The sequence below is a fragment of the Gopherus flavomarginatus genome, chromosome 4 (genome assembly GCF_025201925.1).
Source record: "Gopherus flavomarginatus isolate rGopFla2 chromosome 4, rGopFla2.mat.asm, whole genome shotgun sequence".
NCBI classification, from domain to species: Eukaryota; Metazoa; Chordata; order Testudines; family Testudinidae; genus Gopherus; species Gopherus flavomarginatus.
Window position 1 is genome coordinate 175,046,039 of NC_066620.1, and position 27,927 is coordinate 175,073,965.

At 41.0% G+C, this 27,927-nt stretch overlaps 1 protein-coding gene across 3 annotated transcripts in view; it reads left to right on the forward strand.

Moving 5' to 3' along the window:
• Nucleotides 1-27,927, forward strand: part of CSMD1 (CUB and Sushi multiple domains 1) — a 1,994,958-nt gene that overhangs the window by 1,250,681 nt on the left and 716,350 nt on the right. For all 3 annotated transcript variants that reach the window (XM_050950505.1, XM_050950506.1, XM_050950507.1), the window contains exon 8: nt 19,781-19,868. In XM_050950505.1, coding sequence (XP_050806462.1) covers nt 19,781-19,868 — 88 coding nt within the window. The remainder of the gene's footprint in view (nt 1-19,780; nt 19,869-27,927) is intronic.

The window sequence follows — 27,927 nt, forward strand, 5'->3', positions numbered from 1 at the left end:
GAAGACCATGTAGCAGTTTGGCTTGGAATGTCTCTTGCTTTCCATGGTTACCCTGTTTGGGTGATATGAGCTGTTCCCTTAGTGATGCTTTGGAAAGTGGGTAGCTTCTAGACAGCTCATATTGCTCAGTGAGGAAAAGGGTAGAAGTGAAGGTCAGCAAAACATTGTGAATGGAAAATTAAACTAGGGTTAACTTGCTCTTTACCTAATTATGAGCTAAACTATTATTTCCTTATTCACCAGGAATCCACTGAGCTCGCCCTCCTTCATCTATTTTAACCAGTGTCATCTCTACAGAGAGAAGCATGCTTACTTGGTCAGGGCATTGCTCTAGCTCTCCAGATAAATTGTTCTCATTCCTCATGTTTAAAGTCATATTTTGTTGCTTATAATAATGCTTATGATATATTAGTCATATTGTGGATAGTGTTGTATATGCCTGCAGTGGAGGACATTTCCTGCCTCAAAGAGCTTACAATTGTGTTTAATGGCTGCACCCAACAGTTGGAAGAGGTTGGAAAAGAGAAGGGTAGAGGTATCAGTAAAGCAAGCATGATTTGTGTATACTAGCTATGTGCGAAGTATATCTCATCACCTGCCTACCAGTTGTCATCTGATAGTGTTCTGTAGGCACTGTGCTGGAAGTTCTTGCCTTACTACAGAGGACAGAAGCACAAGTAATCCTCTACTCTTCAGTGTGAACAGAAAGGGCCACTACGGATGCATTAGAGCAGCGTTTCTCAAATGCGGCCCCATTGGCCACATATGGCCACCAGCAGACTTTTTTTTTTTTTTTTGTGTAGTCACAATGCCCTCCAAAGCATAGAGGGGGGCAAAGCAGATTGGGGGAGCAAAACAGTGGTTCCTCCCTGCAGTGCCCAGCTGTTGCTCCTGAATAACTGTTACCAAAGACAGCGAGATGCACTGCCTTGGTGTTGGCGCTGCCAGCAGGGATCAGTGAACTGCACTGCACAACCCCACCAGGGGCTCCAGGCAGTGCCTCTGGAGATGTGGTGTGTGCGGCGCTGGAGGTAGCTTTTGTCAGAGGAGGTAGCTGTGGCATTCAGTTGTTCATATGCTTTCCCAGGCAGCTCCCCTACTCTTGCCCCGTCAGGCAGTAGGAGCCTGGGACTCTGCAGGCAGCTGGTGATTTTCTGACCCACCTTCCCTGGGTCGGGTTCTCACTGAAGGGTTGTGGGAGTCAGAAGCAGAGAGAGACAGGTTTGCTAGAGCAGCCACCAGCAGGAGTTGGTGGCCGCATTCTGAGGCCGCTAAAAACGTTGTGGTGAGAACCTCTGCATTAGACACAATCCTGGGTTGCCTATGTCATCTTTCTCCTTGTATCCTTGAAGAATCATGTCTTTGGCTTTTTCTGAAAGGAGGATTCCATTAGCAGAGCGTTAGGCAGCTGACAATTATAAAAATGCTGAAGGGGATACAAAGTCACATCTGATAAGAAGCCTAAAAGGATTAGGTGAACACAGTGTTTAATAGAAGTTGAATAATATTAGATTATTTCTAAATCCAGGAAATATTTTTGGCTTAGGAAATTGTAGGTTAGAGAAAAGACCACACATAATGAATAATAGTGTTTGTTAAATGTGAGGAAAAGGACAGATGATCAAATAAATAAAGTAGAATTTTCATGGGAAATAAAATACTAATCCTATGGAAAGCTAATGCCAGCAGAGAAAGAAAAAGAGAAGGTGGTAAGACAAAAGTTAAATGAGTGAGAGAAAGAGAAGGTGGTAAGACAAAAGTTAAATGAGTGAGAGAGAGGCAACATCTGTTAAATGCCTGGAAACCAACTTAGGACAGGAGAATAAGCATTTTTTTCTAGGGCTATTTCCCAAACCTTTGAAAGCTGATTCCTCCCACACAGCTGAAAGGTAATGTGACTGTTAACAACAAGACAGTTTTTTAAAAAAAGTAAATACCTATTCATCTTAACTTACATGTCATCCATGCCATCCCTTCTTCCCCAGATAGTCTCTCCCGTATTTTGGGAAATGCTGTCCTAGGGTGGACTCCTGAGCAGGATGAAAAACTGTCTGATTTACATTTCTAAAAACCTTGGACACTGGTCAGTGAACTAGATGTGTGAATAGGATATAAAATCCTAAATGTTGTAGGACAAATTTAAATTATTGCTGTGTGCCACTGGCTAATTATTTTGTAACCTCTTGGAATTTGTCACAATGCTCAACATTTACTCTGAATGTCAAGAATTAATATCAGTTAATGGCTTGAATTAAAAATGTATATAAAAACGTAAGATGGCACATTTATTTTAACAAGGTAATTGTACCAGTTATTGCTTTCAAATTTTAAATTTATGCTCACCTCAATGCTAACTGCAGAGATGCTGATACCCCGTAAGACATTTAATAACTCTTTCTAAAGGAAAAGTGATTACAACATATCTTATAGATTCAGAAGGCAAAGTGATGGCATATTTACAAATGAATAATTTTTTTTTTAGTGAATTGTGAGCTAAACACTGATGGACATTGTTTTCCAGTTTTCTGAACAAAGAGATGGTGTGGGAGAGAGTACTGCTTCTGGTTACCCCATAAAACAGTTCTTTACCATTGAATCTTCATGAGCTCTGCTATCCCAAAATAAATAATTGAACTTCTTACTCTGCTGAATGAAGAGTTGCTGGACAACGGGCAGTTTTCATTCCATATATTCTACAGTGTTGAGCATGTCTGCACAGAAAAATAAATGACCGTTGCATTGCCATGACAACTTTGTTGCATATTACCTAGTCTGGAAAATAAATAACAATTTACATTGTTGAAATGGCATACTTTTAGTTCACTGACATCCTTGTGAAGAGATACAGTACAGATGTACATGATATGATAATATTTATATAACTATTTTATGGATGAGTCAACAAGCATAGAGTATAAGTGGCTTCCCAAATGAGTCACTATAGTAGCTTTATAAGCTGCATGTCTCAACTCAACATCTTTTGATCTCAACACTAGACCTCATTTGTTTTCTCATTTTATTTTATATTTTAATATTATGCATTTCTCTTCATTATAGCAGTTCTTATATTATCTTTCTCATACAGAGTATTCTGTGTATTTATAGCTGTGTTGGCCCCTGGATGTTAGAGAGACAAGGTGGATGATATATTTGTCGCCAACAGAAGTTGGTCCAATAAAAGTTATTGGCACATGAAATTGCAAGCCCAGTAGCAAGGATTTTTAATGAATTTGTAAATTCAGGAGTCGTACTCTCTGACTGGAGAATTGCTAATATAGTTTCTATTTTTAAGAAATGGAAAAAAGTGATCCAGGAAACTAAAGGCCTGTTAGTTTGACCTCAATTGTATGCAAGATAATGGGACAAATTTTGAAAGAGAAAGTTGTTAAGGACATAGAGTTGAACAGTAATTGAGAGAAAGTGCAACGTGGTTTTACAAAAGGTAGATCATATCAGAGCAACCTTTTCTCTTTCTTTGAGAAGGTAACTGATTATTTTTTTTTTTTTTTAGACAAAGGGGCTGCAGTAGATCTAATCTACCTGGATTTCAGTAAGACATTTGATAGTTTCACATGGGAAATTATTAGTTAAATTGGAGAAGATGGGATTAATATGTGAATTGAAAGGTGGATAAGGAACCAGTTAAAGGGGAGACTACAACCAGTCATACTGAAAGGTGAACTGTCAGGCTGGAGGGAGGTTACTGCTGGAGTTCCTCAGAAATCAGTCTGGGAACCAATCTGACTTATTTTTATTACTGATCTTGGTACAAAGTTAGCATGGTCTAATAAAATTTGTGGATGACACAAAGTTAGGAGGTATAGCCAATATAGATGAGGACCAGAAGATCATACAAGAAAATCTGGATGACCTTATATAGGAGGAATAGAGGCTAGTACAGTCCTGCGATGCATCAGGCAAGGTTTTTCCAGTGGAGACAGGGAAGTGTTGGTGTATTTATACAAGGCACTGGTGAGACCTCATCTGGAATACTATGTGCAATTCTGGTCTCATATGTTTAAGAAAGATGAATTTAAACTGGAACAGGTACAGCGAAGGGCTATTAGGATGAGCTGAGCATGGAGCACTGGCCACTTGCAGATTTAAACTAGTGTAAATAGTGAATTCTCTGAATTAAACCATGATCTGAGGACCTCATAACTCAACCAGAGGTTAGGGGTCTATTTCATGAGTGAGAAGGTGAGATTATGTGGCCTGCAATGTACAAGAGGTCAGACTAGATGATCAAAATGATCCCATCTGACCTTAAAGTCTGAGTCTTATTACCTCAACCCCTCTCCCTCCTCCCCAGTCGCATTTATAGAGTACTTCAGTTTGATTTGATTTTCCCTTAGATTTAAACTCCATCAAAGGTTCAGGATAAATTCTGTTTACTGTGATTTGTTAACTGGATTTCTTCATGTTCTTGGTTTTTAGCAGTCAAAATGAATTTCCTTATAAAAGTGTTTGTTTAGTTTCTCTTCTCTCAATATATGAGAGAGAGAAGTACCTCTCTACCTTGGTGTCTTGTTAGAAGATGTTTGCTACAGTTAAAATGATTTCTGCATAATTTTGTGAGATTCATTAGTAAGCAGTGCTCTGTCCTTTCATATTAAATATGGTGAACTTTGTACCACATCAGCAATGTTCTCGTCTTTTACTTCTCACATGCACATCTGCCTTTTAAAAAAACTAAGAAAAATCTATTTTTGTTTTTTAACCGTCACTCTACTATAGGACACATAAGTAAAAACAGAAATTGCTTCCCACTGTAGTCAGAATTGTTCAATGTTGCACTGCAAGGAGAAGTGTTAATTTAATGTAACCAGTGTTACACAAAGGTATTAAAGTGCTTATTTTTTATTCATTTCATATGTATATGAAGCAATTAATAAGAACACTTTTTTTTTTCAGGGATCAAATCATTTCTAGGATGCAGTTTGTTCTAATAGGCTTTGTTTTATCTCAATAATTCATGTTCAATCATACACAAATTTTGTGTATGTCACGGCAGAAGCATAACAAGTGGCACCTTGTGCAGATATTCTTAGTTGGTTTACGAGGAGTTTATTTTTCCTAATGAAATTAGTTTGAAAGGTTATCCCAGTTATAACTTAGTAAGAGAGACTTTTTTCTTACATCAATTTAAAAAATATCTTCTGAAAATAATCCCAGTAATTGTTTGAATACAAATGGCAGGTTTTTTCATAAATTCCATAGCCTCGCTAATCTGTTTACTCTTCCAAATATGTAGAACTATAGAGATTCCAGCTAAAAGAGACTAAACTTATGTTGGAACAATTGTTAGCCAAATCAGGACTTTTGGTAGTGTCAGGGACTCTAACCCAGACGGCAAAGTTCGTTGTCTGACCGCGAGAGAGACAGGCAACACCAGCAAGGTCCGATCAAAAGCTCTTTATTGACAAGTGCACGCATCAATAGAGAGCAGCTCGTCTCCAGAGAGAACCGGCCTGCTCTTTACATCTTAGTATAAGCCTATATAGACAGTTCCGTCGCGTCATAAATTATTCACTGGAGCAATCCACCCCCTTCTTCTAACAACTAGAAACTAGACACCTTTAGTATACATGCATGCCTAAAGTTAGAAATGTAGGGGAGTTAAAAACAAACAAAGAACAAAACCAGGGAGTGAAAACAAGGAGGCTGGGAAACTAGGACTCTTATCAGTTCTTCGAAGGAGCTGCCCGAACACAGCACATCTGGTACTATGCCAGGAATGCAGCTTCCCTCTTATCTCACTTTTTCCCAGCGCTTGTGAGACATGCTGCTGCTTCTCAGTGTTTTCCACTCAGGGATTACCCACAAACCTCTGTTAGCCTGACTTTGGTCAGGTTGGCATACCTGGTTTTGTCTGCTATATCTTTATTCAGGCCTAACAGTAGCAAAAGCTGAGAGTGTTTCATAGTGAGTGAGTAATGTAACAATATTTTCTATGAATAATCAGTCTTTTTTTGAAATGCATTGGAACTGCTCCCACTTGGCTTTGCTTTCCACAAACACTGGAATAATTGAGTTTTAGTGATAGAAATGTTAATAGAAAGTGAACTTCAGAGTCATATGCACATATATATTTTTGGAATCTGAGTTTTAAAGTCACTGTGTACCACATATTTGCGCCAGAAGTATTTATATATTCATCTGACCAGGGATCAAAAATAGTACCACATAAATGAGTTGACCAATCACAAGTAAAAATAAAAATGAATTTTGAATATTTATGGTCAATCCATAGCATAGAAATGGTTTAGGTTTAACCTGCATGGCTTAGGTGCTTTTGAAAAACCCTTCCATTTCATAACAAAAAATTGTAATCTGCTCATAAATGTTCCACAAGCAGGAAGGGAAGCTAAATTAATCAAATTATTTGCTGTGCTGCATTCATTCATTCAGCTTTAAGAGTAAGATACTTTTAAAGAACTGCTTCTGTTTTACTCAGTTGAGGGGTATAGTTTCTTCTAATTCCATGCACCTAACTAATATTAAGATTGTACTTTTGAGAAGAGATCATATTCATAAATGCCAGTAGATTGTTTGCTCTTCAAGATGGGGACTGCATCTTCCCCTGTGTTTGGAATGCATGGGCTTTCCTTTTCCAATAAACTATAAGGGTAATTAGGATTATTTTTCAATTAATTTTCAAAGCATAATTTTCTATTGAACAAAATTATATATCTAGAATTTGCTTTTGTTTCTGAAACATCAATCAACCTGTTCAAAATTAAAATGCAAATTGATTTTAAATTTAGCTAGCTGCTAATAATCAAGAAATGTGACTGTAATATATTAAAGCCATGCATTTATTACCACTTAATGTTACCAGTGCTGTTTATTTTACTTTCATTGCATTTATCTGCAACGTCTCCGTTGGAAAGAGACTGGTATTTACATATGTCAGATTTGATTTGCATCATCATAGGGAGACATAGTGCTCATTCACTGTCAAGTCTTGCCTGGTTTACAAACTTTTCAATCTCCACTAGAAAATCTGCCACTCCTGATGTCACCTTTCCACACAATGAACTTCTGGGTTTTTCCTTTTTTCTTGATCTCAAGGCATTACTTGACAAGGGCATTTTGTAGATGGTTCTTGTAACTTTCAGTTAAATTTTGAAGGACACTCTACACTGATCATTGGAAAAACAAGACGTGGTTGAGTTTATCTAATCTGTCAAAACATTTCATTGGATTGATAATACCAATGAGAGATGATGGAGACTATAAAAGTGTCAAACTATGAAATCTAAATTACAGTTGCCATAGAGTGGGGCAGGCAGTAGAAGTACATGTTAACCTGATAGACACTGAAGAAGGAAGTGAAAACTATGGACAAACACACTTTTACTTCTAGGCTTGTCATAGCATTTCTCTCAGATCTGAACCTTAGAGTTCAGAAAATGAGATACTAGCACCTGAATCCTCTAAGCTTAATTACCAGCTTAGATCTAATAGCACTGCCACCACCCAAAAATATAGTGTTTTGGGGCACTCTGACCTCCCCAACCTTCCCTGGGGACCCCAAGAACCCAGATCCCTCGGGTTCTTAAAACAAGGAGGAATAAACCATTCTCCCACCTTTTTCCCCCTCCCAGAATTTCCCTCCCTGGGCTATCCTGAGAGATTCTGATCCAACCTCTTAAATCACCATACAGAGAAGCATCTCCCTTCCCTTCCACAAAGAGGCAACCAGATTCAAGGAAAACAGAGAGAGATTCTATCTCTCCCCCCACCCGTCCTGGTGAGTTATCCCAATCCCCTGGAATAAAACAAGGGAAACAAGAAAAAAAATCAATCAGGTCTAAAAAGAAATCTTTTAATGAAAGAAAGGAAAAAGTAAAGAATTATCTCTGTAACTTCAAGATGTAAATATTACAGGGTCCTATAGCTTACAGACACCAGAAAGAGACTTTTCCCCCAGTACCAATACAAATCAAAATATTCCCAGCAACTACACATATAAAGATTAACCAGCCAGATCCACAATTGCAAATAGAGTAAAACAATCAAAAAGCCTAAACCGCCTGTGTTTACTTACTATTTGAAAAGAAACTTAGAGAGCCTGTAGTAATGTTTGGTCTCTCCCAGACCCTCCGAGAGAAGAACACACAACGGACAAAGAACACACACAAAAGCTTCCCTCCACCCAAATTTAAAAATATCTTGTCTTCTGGTCTGGTGTCCAGTTCCCTGCTTGTAACCCTTTACAGGTAGAAAAGACATTAACCCTTAACAATCTGTTTATGACAAGGCTCAAGCCAGCAAAGCACTTAAGCACATGCTTAATGGAAGCACATTTGTAATTTGTTTGATGTCGGATGTGATTACATACCAGTGTATAGTTAGGAATGTTCCTGAGTACTTTGTTGGAGTGGGATATTTGTCTACAGTTGTAATCATAACTTTTTAAAGACTTTCTTCTGCTACATATCCATTTAACCTGCTTATTTCATTATGTTGAATCAATACCTCCAGAAGCAGAACATGCATTATGACTACTGGAGTTACCCTTTTTCTAGTTTCCACATCATGGGTGTGAGAGAGAAGTAGTTTGACTGCAGAAAGACAGACAAGACAAGCCCATTCAGCTAGTAAATAGAAGTACAACTCACATGTGGGCAAAAAATTGTGGTCCATTGCACTTAGTGGCAAAACTCTCGTTGACCCAAGTGGGAGGGACTTGACCACAAAAATACATATTAAAATCTACAGTAGCTAGACACAGTACAACATTATTTCTCTTACATCAAAAGAGGTGCGGGGAAGGAAACCAAGTGACCACAGCTAGTGGCATTGAATAAATAACAAAGTTTGTGCTGTCTGGTAGCTCTCTAATTGTCGCTACAATTAACTAATAAACACTATTCCCAGCACTGTGAGAATTCCTATGGGAATGACCATGCTAGAGTAAGCAAAAGAAGCCATGTTGGCTTCCCCTTAGTCAAAAACATAGAATATCCATTTTTACCAAATGGAAATGAACATCAGTATTTTCAGGCTGAATCACAGAGGCTTCATGGGGCCAAAAAAAAAAAATACTTCATGAAACACATTCTTAACTCTCCTTAAATTTTCCTTTCAGTAAAAGCTTAACAATAGAGAAGTCTAGCGGCATAGCATGATCTGAGACAGGATGAAAAGCAAGTTCCAGAGTTATGTAGGCACCACTGACAGTGCTCTCCCTCCAGTCCAACAAAGACATGTCTGCTGGTTTTGAACATCTCTGATGTACTTGACTTCTCACTTTAAAAAGAAAGAAGATGTGACCCTAAGCAGAGGTAATGACCTTTGTACAAAACATGCCTTGTAAGGTATCATTTGAAATCTAATAACTTGCTGGTCAATAACATCATGGTGAAATAAATGTAGCAACGTATGTAAACCAATGATTTCTCCTTATAAAATGTCACTAGCATATGCTCAAGATCAGACGCCCTTGCCTAGGTAAAGTTGGATGGATCTAGCCTAGACAAAATAATTTAGTTCTTCAAGAACTTGCTATGTTGATTCCATTCTAGGTGTGTGCGCACCCACATGCACAGTCATCAGAGATTTTTGCCTTAGCGGTACCAGTGGGGTTGGCTGTAGTACACTCTCGAGTGCCACGTTCACGAACTCATACTTTAGGCACTGCCAACCCTACACCCTCTCAATTCCTTCTTACTGACCGTGATGGTTGGTCAGAGCACTTTCTCGTGCATTGCAAGGGCATTGCGATTCTTACAGTCCATTCTTCTGTGTCTTTTTTTTATTTGATAGGTACTGAGACCTTTAAGTTAAGTGTTACAATAGTTGTTTAGGAGTTAGAGTCCCAGCTGGGACTTCACCTCAGAGCGGGCCATGCCCCGTTCCCCAGGATTTAAGCCATACTCATCATGCAGCCTGCCAGTGCCCATTAGCGACCCTTACAAGAGCTGTTTAAAGTGTTTGGGGGAGTCCCACAGAAAGGACAAGTGAAGGATCTGCAAAAACTTTTCCCTTGAAGTCAAAAGGAGCAGGATATTCACTTGAGGGCCCCCTTCATGGAGGCTGTGCTTTGTCTTACATTGGAGCCCCCTTGATAGGACACCACATCTGGCATCTCAGCGTTGGTGTGCAGTGTACCACCAGCACCGTTTCCCCTCCCCGGTGCCTAAGAAGCAGTGAAAGTTGATGGGCCCACTGGCACCGCAGAAAAAGGGGGCTTCGGGCAAAGGACTTGTGTCAGGCCACATGCCCACAGTGAAACTGCTTTGGGGTACTGCTGAGATCAGATCCTGTAGTCTAGTCAGGGACCTGCCTCTGACTCCTGGGAGCAGCAAGGGGTCCTGGCCTTTAGTAGGGTCATCTGCCAGAAGCGGGTTCAGCGGCCAAAAAGCAAGCAGGCTGACAGGCACCGCAAACACGAAGCCAGGTGACAGACCTGGCCAATGCCCTGGCATCCACAGACAAGCCGGTTATGGGACTGCTCCCTAAAGCAATGGAACATCCCTGATCCCCAGATCATCATGGCCCCAGATCCTGGCACCACAGCCTTTGTCCCCGATTAGAAGACACAGGTCCCTGTTGCCTGCAGGGCACGGGACACCTGAATCGCAATGCTGCTCCTCATACTCATGGTGCCATTGGGCCTTCCACCAGAGTTTGCCATGGCACAGATCACCATTACCTAAGCGGTCTCCCAGGCATTGATTTCACCCAGTGCGGGATTGTTCCTGGTCACAGACTCGCAGCACCATTCTTCTGCTCCTCAGTACCACTCTTCAGGCAGGCACTGCCCTCGCCTTCTCCTTACTGGTCACCGACAAGAGTCAGTTGGCAGACTCAAGCATCTAAGGTTCTGCCCTGGATACCAGATGGGCAATGATCCTAGCCTGAGGGAGAGGTCAACCTTTGCCTATAAAATGCAAATCTCCACTGGCCCGCAAGGCTGGCACGGCTTCTGCAGTGGCAGTGTGGAGTCAGGGGAAGTGACCCATTAAGTGACAGAACTGGAACCCATGAGGTGTACCTGTTATGCCACTTCTGACCTCCCACCATTCCTCCCAGGCCACATTAGACAAGCTGCCCCGGCACAGCTGGCTCCAGAGTCAGAGCATGGTGCCAAATCTGACATGGTGGTGACACAGCAGGCCCCGAAGTCCAAGGACCCATCACCAGATGAGCAAAGGGAAGCTGCGCCTTCCCCTGCTGTGCAGTTATCTCCATCTCTGGACTAAGCAGTGGCAGGCTCCTTGCAAATGAGCAGCCCCCTTGATGACTTCAAGGAGTATCAGGCCCTGCTCAAAAGGGTAGCTGCAGACTTAACCTGGAGATCAAGAAGCTAGTGGAGTCCAACCTCTCTAACACTTATACTTTCCTCAACCCTGGCCAGGTTTGTATTGCCCATCCACCCAAGGGTCCTTTAAAATTGTCAAGTCTGTGTTACAGACTCCCTCTTCCATCTTGCCTACCTCCAAGAAGGTAGAGAAGTACTATGTCCATGCAAATAGGTTTGAGTACCTCTACATTCACACTCCAGATGGATTCCTAGTCATGTCTGCCATCAAGGAAAGGTACAGGTAGGGAGACGTGAGTGGCAGACTGAGAAATAAAGACACCAACAGGCTGAATTTGTTTGACAGGAAAATGTATTCAACATCCAGCCTGCAATTTTGGGTATCTAATCATCAGGCCCTGCTAGTCACGTACAACTTCAACCGGTGGTCCTCCATTAGCAAGTTTAAGGAGGACCTACCACTGGATCAAGCCCAGGAGTTCACCGCCTTGGTGGACGAGGGTAAAGTGGTGCCAAGAGGCAACCTCCAGATGGCCTGGATGCTACGGACTCTGCGACCAGGGGTAGTCACCTCCGCAGTGGTCATGAGGCACAGCTCCTGGTTACAGTCCCCTGGGCTGTTACAGGAGATGCAGACTATATTTCAGGACCTTCCGTCTGAGGGAGTAGAGCTCTTTCAGAGTTGAATAAGACCATGGAGTTACGCATTTAAGACTTCTATGCTACCCTCCATTCTCAGGGCCTTCACACCCCTCAACAGGCTAGAAAACCTTTCCATCCCTGCCGCCTCCACCTCCATCAAGGTCCTGGGGTATCCCCCAATCCAGCTCCTACAAAAAGAATGGACACACAGGATTTAAACAGCGGCACCCTTCATCCTCCCATTCCTCCACCTAGCCTGGGTCTTCCAGAGGCCTAGGAAGCCAGAAGCAGGTATTTTGAAGTTGCGTCCAAGGATGGTGCCCCAGTCATTTCCCAGGACCCACCCTGCTGCTCATTCTTCAACTGCCTGCACCCCTTCCCATCGGCCTGATCCATGCTGACCTTGGACTGTTGGATGCTCAAGATAATATCTTTGGGCTTTACCCTGCACAAGGCATAGAGTTCATTGGAGTGGTCCTCAACTCTACTCAGCCCAGAGCCTTCTCCCGCAAAGGTCAGTTCCAAGCCATGTAGGATCTGATCTTGTGCATGCAAGACTATCCTTTCACCACTACTCACATGTGCTTACGGTTGTTGGACCACATGGTGGCCTGCACTTACATAGTCCAGCACCTGTGGCTTTGCCTTCAGGCCCCTACATGTGTGGCTGGCATCACTCTACATTCCCAATAGGAACAGCACGGACCATGCGGTCAGGGTCTCAGACCACGTACAGTTGTCACTTACATGATTTGGAATCCTGCATCAGTGTTGGAGGAGGTTCCCTTCGTGGCCCCATCCCTGTCCATGATCCTTGTCTCCGATGCGTCTGACCTGGGGTGAGGGAGATCACCTGGACGATCTCAGTACACAAGGTCATTGGTCAAGTCACGATCGCTCCCTACACATCAACATCAGGGAGCTCACAGTTGTCAAGCCTTCTTACCTCACATAAAAGGTAGGGTGGTCCAGGTCTTGCACATCTACTAATGCGATATGTGCCAGCAATGCCTTTCTGCCATGTACATTGGCCAAACTGGACAGTCGCTATGTAAAAGAATAAATGGACACATCTGATATCAGGAATGGTAACATACAAAAGCCAGTAGGAGAACATTTCAATCTCCCTGGACATTCAATAACAGAGATTTTAAAATAGCCAACCTTAATAATAAAAACTTAAAAGGGAAACTGTAGAGCTACAATTCATTTGCAAACTTAACACCATTAATTTGAGCTTGAATAGGGACTGTAGGAAACTACAGAAGCAATTTTCCCTCTCTCGGTATTGACCCCTCCTCATCAATTATTGGGAGTGGACCACATCCACCCTGTCTGAATTGGCCTTGTCAACACTGGTTCTCGACTTGTAAGGTAACTCACTTCTCTTCATGTACAGGCATAAATATACTGGGATCTGTAATTTTCACTCCATGCATCCAAAGAAGTGTTTTGTTTTTTTTTACCCTCGAAATCTTATGCTCAAATAAATCTGTTAGTCTTTAAGGTGCTATCATACTCCTCATTGTTTGTTTGTTTTGTTTTGTTCTTTGTTTTTTGCATTTTAGCGGGCAAAACTGCAGTGGGAGAAGTAGTAGCAGGATACTTCCTTTTTGACAAACTCCATGTTGCCTACCTCACAGTTAGAAAAATACTTTTGTTTGGAGGTATGCTTTAGAAGAATCCATTTCAAAGGGTCTTTGGACTGTAAAAGAGAAGGTCAAAGAGAACCTCTAAGTTACCTTTTTGAAATGTATTCTTCTGAAGGATACCTCCAGACAGAAGTCTTTCACCTAATACGGCAAAGGAACCACCTCTTTGATTTTTGGGGGGAGAGATGTTGACATCTTGATGGAAATGTGGTGAGGATTTTATCTTGAACCAAGTCTACCTTGTTAAATTAGTTGCTAGAAAGCATTTTATCTTGTAACCATTTCTGACTTGTACTCAAAATGTATCTCTTTGGAAGGAAATAAAGGTAGCTTTATTTTTAATCTAAACCAATCAAGTTCTGTGTATGAACTGAACTATTTTGAAAATCCACGTAAGATAGCAAGTTGTTGGATATTGATTATTTTTAAAGGGTCAACAAACCTTAACATTCCTCTGATTCTCCCAGGCCAGAGCTGCACATTTCAGAACCCATGTTTTAGGAAAACACAGGGTTGGGGACAGTGAGGAGTCACCTGACCAATGGTTAACCAAGAGTAATGAAAACGAGTGGAAGTCTGTGCTGGCATTGGACAAGGGCTTCCTAATACACAGCTATAGAGTGCATGCTTGTTGCTGACTATGGGCATCCCATGCAGTGAGCTACAGTAGGAAGGCATTGAGAGGCACTCAGGGTAATTGGTGATACAATTCTTCACTGGTCTGGATTGCACGTCAGAATCTAACAGAAGTCCTGCTATTTTTAATATAAGGGATATTTTAAAGAAAACGTGACTAGACTCTTAACCTTTCTGTTCTTTTCACCCTCTACCCCCAAATCTCCATGCATCCACATCCTGTTACTGCAGTCTAACTGGAAAACAAAAGCATGTATAACTTTTCTGAGTGATGGTTCATTACAGATCTATATGCATATGAAATACATTAGTGAAGAATTATCTACAGATGTGTTTTAAACAAATTCAACTTATTTTCTGACTTCGGAAATTTCATCACAATTTGAAAAACATGACATTATCTGAAACAAGATGACATCATATAAAATGCAGTGTACTTTTGCATTCAAAAGATTACGTTAGTTCATTAAAACTGAATTCACTAATTGACTCTGGTAGCAGTGAGTTACATTATCGAAATGTTTTTGGTATATTGAACTGGGAAGAAGATATGTACTTAAACAGTATATGCAATTTTTCAGCATACTGAACAAATAATTATTGGAAAATGGAGGGAAGTGTTTGAAAAGGGCAAATTCTGGGTAAATACTACAATGTTAACATGCAAAAGTTTTGTTGTACATCTGAATATTAAAAATGTATAAAGAACCTTCAAGACATCTAAACTACCCAACAAGCTTGTCTTGTGCAAGAAACAGGAGTTATTTTGTAATGACAACATATCATGCCTCTATAGACTATAACAAGATGTTTAATATTCCCTAGTGGAAAACACAAACTAAGAGCTTGGACCATGTTTAACAAATCCTATACTGCAAGATGTAGTGGATCGCAGATGTATGATCCCTGCTATATTTAAAGGAGCAGTATACCTCTGGATGAATACTAGCCTGGATCCACCCTCTCAAAGAAGTACCTGTAAATATCAGGAGAAAGGGCTGTGGTGAAGAGGTAAATTCTAGAAGACTTCTCTTGTGGAGAACATTCATTGAGGGTTAGGGAAAGTTCCATTTCAATTGACTAAGCCGTGCTTCTTTCACTTGAACAACCAAATCCCATAGTTTCTGAATGAATCAAATACCATCTGTATGTAGACACTGTGAGCCCATTGACTTGCGGTTTTTGTCTTTGAATCTGGCCTATTTTAAAGTGAAACAGGCAAATTTTCAGTAAAAATGTAATTGTGTTTTCAAGAGAAAAATCAGATATTTAAAATTATAAATTTGTGCATGAACATCAGAGTTTGCATTGAACCATGCTTGGCCACTGTATAAATCCATGATACATCCACACCTTGAGTACTGTGTGAGGTTCTGGTCATCTCTCTCTCTCTCTCTGAAATGGAAAGGTACAGAGGCACAAAAAAAATGAGTGAGCATATAGAACAGCATGTACATGAGGAGAGATTAAGAAGACTTGAACTGTTCAGCTTGGAAGAGAGACAGCTGAGGGGCGGGAAGATATGAATCATGAATGGTGTGAAGTACTAGTTACCCTTCCACATAACACAAGAAGTGGGGTCACTCAATGAAATTAATAGGCAGCAGATTTAAAACTAACAAAAGGAAATACTACTTCACGTGATGCAGTCAACCGGCGGAACTCATTGCCAGGTGATGTTGTGAAGGTCAAAAGAATAACTGGGTTCGGGAAAGAATTAAACACATTCATGGAGAATAAGTCAATCAGTGGGTATTAGCCAAGATGGTCAGGAATGCAACCCCATGCTCTGGGAGTTCCGAAGCTTCTGACTATCAGATGCTGGGACTGGAGGATGCAGGATGGATCCCTGGAGGATGGGGAATTTCCCTGTTCTGTTCATTCCCTTTGAAGCCTCTGGCATTGGCCACTGTTAGAAGACAGGATATTGGGCTAGATGGACATTAGTCTGACCCAGTACAGATGGTCTTAAGAGGAAAAGCATGCCACTTTGTGGAGATATGATACAGAGAAACCATTTTGAACAATAAAATTACTTGGAGTAAAATTGCCAGCTCCTTTTTTTCATTATTATTATTTGCTTATTTCAACACACTGCTACAAATGAGTTCTCCAGTGGAAAGTACAAAAGGTTCTCCATAATTATGGACCTCTGAAAACAAGCTTGTTTAGGTTCTGTCCTTTCTCACTTAAAAATCAATGTATTGTGTTTTGTTTTTTATTCCTAAACAAATAAGAGGCATGTAGTGTCATTCAAAAATATAGTACACTTAAACCACCAATAACACAGGCAGAGTTGTTCCTGTTGTTGTAAGGGTGCTTATGATTAAGGTTTAAAGTGACTGAAAATACTATCTTGAGGTTCCCTAGTTCTTAATCTTGAAAAATAGCTCTATCAAATTTGCAGCCTTGACAAATGAAAACATTTTTGGTCAGTTGTATGTGGCTTTTTTTTCTGGCTGTTTAACTTTATATCAGGAAACTCGAAAGCTTTATTTTCAATCAGCATTAACACTGTGGAATCAGAATGTGTTTGCCTGAGGATGTGTGGGACACAATAGAATCCAGCTTACTCTAACATAGCTATAATGACACTTCTGTACTTACCAGAAGCTGGGAATTGGCGACTAGGAATAGATCACTTGATTACCTGTTCTGTTCACTCCCTCTGGGGTACCTGGCATTGGCCACTGTCCGAAGACAGGATACTAGGCTAGATGGACCTTTGGTTTGATCCAGTAGGGCCATGTTTATGTTCTTATGACAGTAGTAAATACTTGACTTTGTCAGAAACCTGAAGAAATATAAGAAGATTAGAGATAGTTAGAAGCATATATGCAAAAGGAAGTGGTTAATTTATCAAGGGCAGTTTTCTGACCATAACCATGCTTTTAAAATTGACTCCTTGTAACAAACTTTTTGTGTATATTTAGAGATGAACTCTTCTGAAAGAATAAATGTAGCTAGCAAAATGGAACTCTAAGAATAAATAGTATTTTTGTTTATGAACTAGTTTGTCTTATTCTTAATCAAAATGCTGATATGGAATAATTCATATTCACACAAGTAGTATTGAATAAGCCTTATTTGCATGAATTAGCTACTGGAGGATCAGGCCCTTAGCCTGGAAATATTTCCTTGATTCGTCACCTTGGATAGACAAAATGTTCATTGCATACACTGATATGGAAATACTGTGAGTCAGAAGCTCCAGAATTGAGTTTTTACTCATAACAATTTGATTTATATCACACTATACTAGGAAGGGGAACTTCCTTTAAGTTGGCTATTATGTTTCACAGCTGAAATCTTTTTTTAAGCTATATCTGGAAATACATCTCTCATATATCATAATCTTTCATCAGCTGATTTTGAAGAACATTTTTGGGACAGACAATATACTGTATCGTAGAGCAAGGAGATAAATACAGTTTTTAACTCTGATAGGCTGGTGGGTGTTGCCATTTTCTATATCTTTAAAATCATTGCCTCTCTGAGACAAGAAATGGAGGTGATTCAGACATTTAAATGTACCATAATTATTGCAATTTTATCAATTTTAGGAGGAAGCTATACTTGGGGCAAGCAATTCTGCACTTACAAGAGCTTTTTACTTAGCTGTATTTTTATAGCACTGCAATGCCTTTTTCTATATGAATTGATTTCCATGAATATTTCTCATCTTGTATAAAGCTTTAGCTTTCAGATAAATTAATTGCCCATGATTCTGCTGGAACAGGCAGTCAGGATTTATAGCTCTTATATTCTGATTGTATGTAACCTGTTTGTCACCATGCTTCCTCTATGCCACCTTATTCCATTCAAAAGCCTATCACTGCTTGAGAAATTTACATCTAATCTCCCATCACCTCTCAATCGTAATGCTGTCTTCTGTCATCTGTAATCCACTCAGGCCTGTCTAATTCATTCTGTGCTGCTAAAACATTTCAACTAAGTACACTGTCTATATTCAGAAAGAGAGTACTACCTTATCCTTAAAGGGTTTTCAGAAATTCTGAAGATGACACATTTTTTTCTTCTTCTATTCTTCATGGAAGGAAGTGAGGAAGAAAGGGAAGGTGTGTGAGATAGCACAAGAGAGACTGACTGTATTTATATTCATTTTTGTGAAGGCCATAAACTGTGAAGGTATTTTGTATGCCTTTATCTCTATATTTGTAATCAATGTAATATTTAAGCATATTACATAAATAAGTAAGTTACCACTTTCTAGATAGAAGAAGATAAAAACAGTCTCACACTTTACAAGTAAAATCAGAGTCTTAGTTTTGTGAGGACCATAACTTTATACAAATTTGTCTGGTGTGTGTGTGTGTGTGTAAGTAATATGGACTCTATTCTACCTGATGGGGTGGGAAGGGCACAATGGAGACTTCAAGCAGCTTTAGCACTTTCATATATTTCTGAGTTAGCCAGGAGTAAATCAATAGACTATCCCACTGAACACGTGTTTCTAGTGAGGTCCCGCAGTGATTGATTCTTGGTCCTTTATCACTTAACATTTTTATTAATGCACTGGATGGAAAACTTCAACACTGAGTTTGCAGATGACACAAATTGCGGGGAGCACTGAATAATGAAGATATGTCACTGATTCAGAGTGATCTGGATTTCCTTGTATGCTGGCCTTATGCAAATAATATGCATTTTAATATGGCTAAATGTATATATCTAGAACAAAAACTGTAAGCCCAACTTAAAAGATGGGGGACTCTAGCTGGGAAGAAGTACTCTGAAAACGATTTGGGGCTCAGAGTGGATAATGCAACACTGGCATTATCCTGCATGAGCAGGGAATCTCTAGTACTAGAGGTTATTTTATTTCTGTATTTAGCACTGGTGCAACTGTTGCTGGAATACTGTATCCATTTCTGGTTCCCACAGTTGAAGAAAGATTTTGATAAATTAGAGAGGGTTCAGAGAAAAGCCACGAGAATGATTAAAAGATTGAAAATTATGCCTGTACTCAAGGAGCAAAATCTATTTATCTAACCAAAAGGGTTAAGGAGCTACTTGATTAGTCTATAACAGAGGTTCCCAAACTCGGTTCATGGCTTGTTCAGGATAAGCCCCTGGCGGGCCATGAGACGCTTTGTTTATCTGAGCGTCAGCAGGTATGACTGCTTGTAGCTCCCAGTGGCCGCGATTCGCCATTCACAGCCAATGGAAGCTGCGGGAAGTGGCACGGGCTGGGCTTCCGCTTCCTGCAGCTCCCATTGGCTTGGAACGGCAAACTGCGGCCAGTGGGGGTGATTGGTCAAACCTGCATGTGCTGCAGGTGGACAAACTTGCTTGTCCCACCGACAGATTTCCCTGACAGGCTGCGTGCCAAAGGTTGCCGATCCCTGGGTTAGATTATCACAATGGGCTCTTCTGGCTTTGGAATCTATGAAACAAATGTATATTAAGATGCACTTTGTCTTTATATTACCTTCCTGAAAAATATACTGCGCATATAGATAATATTCCTCCTGTAGAACTCGAAGTGTGGATGGGTGAAGAATCATTTACTTAGTCTTAAGACTAACTATTCTTTTTGTTTCTTATTTTTTTTAAGTGAGTCAAGGTGGGGATGCAGTCGCATCTGACATGTGTCCTGATCCTGGAATTCCTGAGAATGGGAAGAGAGCAGGCTCTGACTTCAGGTAGGAACTGCGTGTGTGTTGAAGTGGAAGAGGCTTTTAGGTGTAAGGTAAACTACAGATGAATGCAGTTTGTATAAAAGCTACAAAAGAGGCCGTTTCTGAAAGTTGCTAGAAGAGACTCCAATTCTTGCAGAATTTGAGTTCTGTTTCCAGATTTCTGGGAAATACTGTTCATTATGCTGGAGATTTTGTAGAATATATCTCAGTGTCCTCATTGTAAATGGAAAGGAACAGTGTCAGCACCCACAACTTGGTTTTTGCTAGAAGTTAGAATCAAGTAGTGTCCTCCAGGTTTTAAATGCTCCTTAGCAACACAAAAGATTTGATTATCATTCAGTGGATTGTCAAGAAATATTGTACTTCCCACTTCTGCTTCACAAAAAAAATAAAATAAAATAAAGTTACTACTTCAGAAAAAGCAGAAGGAACTCTCACAAACACTAAAAAATGCTTTAACTCTGATATATTAGTGACACTGATAGACTGATAAAGCAAACAAAGTCCTTATCATAGGGCATCCCCTCCTGGAGCACTCGCTGTGGCAAGGCTTCTATGAGCTTCAGTTACCATTAATGCCCAAAGCCCTACAGGCAGCTCAGGAGATCCTGGTGCTTCTGGTGCCACTCACACTGGCTCCGGCAGTACCCTGGTCTTGTCTTGGGACCTCTGCATAGATTCCCACCTCAGTGGCATCGTTCCCTATCTTGTGGGACGTCCCATCATCACTCACCTGCCCGAAGCTGTCACGCCTCAGAGCTAGAGAGGCAGGCTCAGCAGAGCCCTGCTCGGTCCCCGTAACTTGGGCACTAACATCAGGATTCAAGGCTATCTTGCCAGTAGTCTGCCGCAGACTCGTGGGGCAGACACCCCCCGGCAGGATCACAGAGACCAACCCCTTGCGTCGCCGAGAGCTCAGTACAGATCCTGGGACCACCTGGGAGACTGAAGCCAACAGTCACCTGACCACCATCATTGGCCTCCAACATGGGGACTGCCACGTTCAGAAAGTTCCTTCCAGAAACCAGCTTGTGATAGCTCCCGGTCCCGCTCGATGTCCTGTTACCAGTCGGGTAGCATAAGGCATAGATCAGAGTTTCCGACACCGATCTGCCGAACACAGTCTGTCTCTGAGGCCGCAACCAAGACATTCGTCTTGCTCATCTCATCTACCTCTGGGAGCAGTGACCAGCACGGGTCAGATAAGAGCCATCGCTCTGACCAATCCTGGTCACCTGGTAGTGACTGTTCTGGCCATAGCTCCAGCACAGAGCAGGGCTCCCTAACTATGGAGCAGCCTCTGTTGCCTGTGGTGCCGCCTACATTATCAGCACCAAAATCTATCTCATGGCTCCAAGCACAGTGGCCGGCATCATGATACTCATGGAAATCCCGGGGGTTCACCCAGCCTTCTCAGGCTGCCCGCTCATTGTCGGGAGCCTCAGACAGGACTAAAGAACAGGAGTACTTGTGGCACCAACATGCCCAGCAAAGGAAGTAACAGAATGCCACTTGCCATCACTTTCAACCCCCAACTAAAACTGCTCCAGCGCATCATCAATGATCTACAGCCTATCCTGAAGGACTATCCATCACTCTCCTAGATCTTGGGAGACAGACCAGTCCTTGCTTACAGGCAGCCTCCAAACCTGAAGCAAATGCTCACCAGCAACCACACAACAAAAACACTAATCCAGGAACCTAACCTTGCAGCAAAGCCTGTTGCCAGCTCTGTCCACATATCTATACAGGGGATACCATCTGTCATGGAAATGATCACCACCCTGTTGAGTTGATCAGACAGCCTGAGGCTCCTTTATTGATCAATCAGAGATACATGTGTACACACGGAGAGACAACAAATCCCCTAGCAAGGGGTAAGTCGCTCTACCTTACAGCAGTGATACCTGGGTTTATAAAGCCGAAAACCGCAAATTATCATATGAACTCATACATCCAATGATACCTTATTTGGTTAATACAATAACATCTTCTAACCATCTGCTAAAAACAATTGCTATTAATATACCGGTTATGAGCTAATTTGCAAGCCTGCTCCTTTGTTACTTCCCCATTTTACATGTTTCGCGATCGTCAGGACATTGACACCTGGTTTTCCACCTACTTGTGGTTACGCTATTGCACGTAGCTCAGGCCTTTTTGAGGAACTTGGGTCCAAAAATACCTATTGGTGTACCTTTGGTCAAATGATCATGAGTTATGTTTTACGCCCACACAAGCAACTTAATAAACCATAATAAACTAAAAGCTGTTATAACTTAACAGATTTTCTGGTTCCCCTTTATCCAATTCTAGTTCCTCTTTTTTTGGGGCCCTGACCACATTTTTTTGCCTCAGCTTGCCCTTTGTACAGAAAAACAAGTTTAGCAGGAGTTAAAACTCTTGCTTCTAGCTAAGGGCCTACTCTTACTTTATTCTCAGAAAAAAGCCTGGGGCCTTGGGTAAGATGGGGTCGGGGGGGTTTCCCTATCACATCATAGGACCGAATCATATCAGCCATGCCATCAGGGGCTTGTTCACCTGCACATTTACCAATGTGATGTATAACATCATGTGCCAGCAATGCCCCTCTGCCATGTACATTGGCCAAACTGGACAGTCTCTACGTAAAAGAATAAGTTGACACAAATCAGACGTCAAGAATTATAACATTCAAAAACCAGTTGGTTCAACATACTCATGAACCTAACAGTGGGTCCTCTCTGGCCTCTGCCCAACCAACCGTGCCTGTTGTCATAGGACTACAGTTGGCTCTTGCATCCCAACCTCGCGTCCCTCCAGCTCTCAGCATGGGTGCTGCGTGGCTGAACCCGGAGGAGCAGACCTGTTCAGAGGAGGTCCAGCAGGTCCTTCTGGAAAGTAGACTGACTTACCTGGTGAAGTGGATGAGGTTCTCGCACTGGGCATCTGAATGTGGCATCTCTTCCATACAGTCTGTCTTAGACCACCTGCTTCATTTGACGAACCAGGGCCTGGCATATACTTCCATTAGAGTGCATCTCGTGGCCATCTCTGCTTTTCACCCACCGATCTGAGGCCAGACTGTTTTTTCCCATGCCATGTTAGTCAGATTCCTGAGAGGGTTCGAGAGACTCTTCCCACAGGTACAGATCCCTGTCCCACAGTGGGATTTTAACTTGGTCCTCTCTAGGCTCACGGGCCCGGCTTTTGAGCTGCTGGGCTCCTGCTCCCTTTCCCACCTGTCATGGAAAGTTGCTTTCCTGGTGGAAGTGAAGCGGTGAGATGAGTCTCTGAGATTAAAGCTTGAACCTCAGAATCACCATACATGGTCTTCTACAAAAACAAGGTTCAGCTGCAGCCCCAGCCAGCCTTCCTGCTGAAGGTGGTATCTACCTTCCATATGAACCAGGACATCTTCCTCCCAATGTTCTGTCCCAAATCAGACAAGACCAGAGAAGAAAGGCATCTTCATGTGCTGGATGTCTGAAGGGCTTTGGCTTTTTCCCTAGAATATACCAAGTCTTTCCATAAGTCAACTCAGCTCTTCATTGCTACGTTGGATAGGATGAAGGGCCTTCCGGTGTCCTCACAGAGGCTTTCCAACTGGATCACCTCTTGCATAAGGACCTCTTATGACCTGGCTGGGGTCCACTCGATTAGAGCTCAGGCATTTTCGGTGGCCTTCCTGATGCACGTCCCTATCCAGGACATCTGTAAAGCCACAAAATGGTCCTCTGTTCACACATTCATGGTGCATTATGCCATCACTCAGCAGCACAGAGACTACGCTGGGTTTAGCAGAGCTCTGTTGCAATCTACATATTCATGAACTCCTACCCACCTCCAGGGGTACTGCTTGGGAGTCACCTAATATGGAATGGACACGAGCAAGTGCTCGAAGAGGAAAAGACAGTTACCTTTTCCATAACTGGTGGTCTTCGAGATGTGTTGCTCATGTCCATTCCACAACCCACCCTCCTGCCCCACTGTCAAGAGTTTCTGGCAAGAAGGAACTGAGGATGGAGGGAGCCAGCAGTGCCCCTTACATCATGCCATGTGGGCACCACTCCAGGCAGTGCCAGAGCTGGTCCACTATGGATAGTGCTGAGGGAAAAGCTTCTGGCTCTAGTGCAAGTGGTGAGCACACACATCTATAATGGAATGGACACGAGAGACACATCTTGAACACAAGTTATGGAAAAGGTAACTGTCTTTTTCAGTATTTCTTTAATACATTTCCCCATTGATATATTGGAACTGCAATGTACATTGTTTTTATTACTTTCATCTGAATGGTCCAATTTGCCTCACTAATCAATCCCTATATTCAAAAGTGTTTCAACAGTTCTTTAACAACTCAATGCTTGTTAGTGCCACAAGTTATTGAACAAAGAAACTGCCCTATAGTATTCCCTGTATAATTTTCCTTTTAGATGGATAAAGGCTAATTGAAATGTGTACCGTGTAAGAAGTTTAGGGCAGGTTCTCTACCAATATAAATGCATGTTTCTCCTCTAGACAGTACTCAAAGGAGGTCATGTCTAGTTTTTGTGCTACTTTGACTAATATAAGGCATTAAATCCTCCTGCAGGGTATTGTGATCCACCCTGTGTATGAGTGTAGTAAGGTTCGGCAGCTGACCAGGTCAGAAGTGATTCACTTGAAAGGTCATTGTGTCCTCTCAGTTCAGAGGGGAGAGTTTCACAAAATAGGATAATATTGGCCCCTGAATTTCCTCTTTCAAGACATGCATATGGTCCCTGTGCTGTTGGGTGAACGAGATTAGGAAAAACAAACGCTACGCCAAAGGCATAGTACACACTTAATGCATGTTGAGGGCCAGTTTTGTCTTGAACTTTTGGTAGCTTAACTGATGAACTAAGTGGACCTCAATCAGTTTTTTCTAATTAAAGTGTCTGCTAACTATTACTTAGGGGTCTAGACACACATTTTCAATTTAGTTTGGGACCCAATCTGGGACTTGACATCTGAAAAGTAATTTTATGTCAAGGAATTTAGAAAAGACTAATGTGACTAATACCTTGGTCTTAAATAGTGCCTGTTGTACCTGGGGAGGGAATGAGCAGTTAGGAAAGGACAAGAAGTAGAGGATCATGTTGGAAAATTTAAAAGTATTTTAGATAGAGATACTTCTCAATGTCTGGGAAATATCCTTATAGTTCGACTTTTAGCGCAAGCCCTGCTATCAATAGAACCCATGTAATGCAATAAACCAGTTGTGCACTTTCTGAATGTCCAAACTATTAGCCTATGATATAAGTAGTGTTGAAGTGCATGGCCATTAAAGTGGCTTGTGTTGCTCTGGAAATAGCCTTCATTTAAAAAAAAATGCAACACGTGCACACACAGAGCCCCCACCATTTGGTAGATTAATCCGAGTAGAAGTAGAAAAACAAGAGACTTATTGTTTTTACCAGGGTTGAAATATAGGCTTGTTGATACTGCTGAACTTCAAGACATCTCTGAAGTCATTGTCAGCTTGTGTTAGTCAAATGAAACGTCAGTTTCCTCTCATTACACTATATTTACATCCTATAATGTTGACAGCACTGTTTGTTCCTTTAAGGGAAAACATCCACTTTATCTCATTTATTTGTTAGATGGAATTGTGAGGATTCTAATTCAGATTATAAATAAACAAATGTTGGAAACTATTAGTTAAAATATACACAGCATCAAGATGTAAGCTGGACATTTTTAAGACAATATGTTAAATGAATTTTCCATGATTTTTGAGATTTAGTCAACCAAAGAAACTAGTATTTATTTAATGCATATGTTTCTACCAAAATATGACAAATCTGTGTATTAATTTCTGAAGCAAAAGGTTTGTAGCATTAAAATTCCACCTGTTCTGCTGGGGAATTCCTTTCCCTTTCAGGAAAATTCCATTGAATACTTGGAGAGCAACAAACTCCTGTGTGGTGGTGGGTTTTAAAAAAAACAAAAACAAAAACAACACTAACTTCTTGAAGTCCATTAAGAAATGGGAGGCTCTGGAACTGTAATCTAACTGTCAGTACTTCAAGGATTTATTCATATTCCTTATATTACCTCCTCTGAGTAGGACCATTGACTTCAGCAGCGACTGTTTATAGGGTGACTTCAGCAGAGCCAAGATTTCAATGCGAGTTTTACCATTGACCTCTATAGAACCAGGATTTCATCCACTTGCGTGAAGTTAAACATGTCTTTCAGTATTAAGACTTGTTTTCAAATTATGTTCACCTTCTTTGAGGCTGGTTTTAAAATAATGGTTGCCCCGTACAACAACCATTGCTATTGATTTCATAAGCCTGCCTACATACAGAGAGACATAAGTCATGATAAAAGCACTGACTGAACTAGTTTGCTAATGTACCACCATCTCCAAACCCCCATGCCATGCATGCACAACTGCACCCTGATTATGTTATGTCTGTAGGACAGGTACACTTACTAAATATCTCTGCTACCTGGGGTTAAGGTGGTCTGAGCTAATATAAACCTATCATGGATTTCACTTGTCTTTGGGGACACGTTTTAAACGCTTTTTTAAAATGTTAAACTTTTTATATACACTTTTTTTCTGATCATTTTCATATTTAAGCCTATAAAAAAAGGAAATAACTTCATTTGAAAAGTACATCTAAGGTTTTGCATTGGGACATACTAATTGGGAAAGTTTGGGAAAATAAATCTTCCTTTCTATTTTAATTTTCAGTGGATTATTGCAATAAATATAATTTAACTCTCTTTATCATTCCCCTTGGTAGATGTTTGTTTGACTCTGACCATAATATCAAAAGAATATAGCTTTGTTACAGGCACGAAATGCTCCATGAAATGACTTGTTTTTCTAAATAGATGAATGGAAACATTACTAAAACAAAACTTAATGTTCTGGAACTGTTAAATATCCATCTTAACCCAAAATATGTATTTCCTTCTGAATTTACTTAGGAAGACATGAGTTCAGGTTCTCTGCTTTTACTTGTGATAGCTGTTGGAGAAAAACAGAGTTCTTACTCTCAAGTTGAGTGCAGAAGTCAGATACTTTATCATCTCTAGCAGTTACATGGAGGGAGAGAGCTAAGCAGGTCTTTCTGCAGATAAACAATTACAGCAAGCGTTTATACCTCTTGTTACATACAGTAATGAGCAACAGCTGCATTTTGTTTATACATAGGTCATCCTAATATCTTATTTTTTTTCACCTCTATTTAGGTTATAGTCTGCATTCCATACTTATCTAACACAAGGTCGCAACAACTTCTCTCACAGTTCTTTCCCACTCTCCTCACACAATCCTTGCTGCTACCAATCTCGCATTATTAGGGTTACAGCTACCCTGACTTTTGCTCACAGAGGGGACTGTTTGCATTGAAATCCCCTTCAAATCCCTTTCAGTTCTTGCTCTACTTCCACATAGCTGTTGAAGTTTTAATAGGACTGCATGCTGACTATGATATTTTCAATGTAAGTAAGGGTCATAGAATCAGGCCAAGTTCCTGATTCCAATTATTTCAATGGGAATTTTGCCAGTAACCTTACAGAAACACACAAAATGTGTACATGTAACTGTAGACAAAATATTGTCGTCTGAAACTTTAGTGAACATGGGCTTGTAATAAAGACTTAACTCAATTTGACTGAGGTCCTAAGCTGAATACGGTTGGTGGGGAAAAGTAAAACCCACTGTCAAGGTGCTCCCCCACTCTGAACTTTAGGGCTCAGATGTGGGGACCTGCATGAATAACCCCTAAGCTTATTTTTTATCAGCTTAGGCAAAACAGTCATTGCTACCACCAAATGTTTTTTAAAAAAAAACGTTTGAGGGAGAGCTATTTGGGAACTCTGCCTTCCCCCAAATATTTCCCCATCCTTATTCCCCTTTTCCTGGCAGGATTTGACTAATTTCCATCCCCCAAGTCTCTCTACCCTTTTTCCTATGTAACTCAAGAAGATTCCCCCCACCAATTCCTGGTGAGCGCAGATCCAAATTCCTTGGATCTTAAAACAAGGAAGAATCAATCAGGTTCTTAAAAGAAGACTTTTAATTAAAGGGGAAAAAATGGTG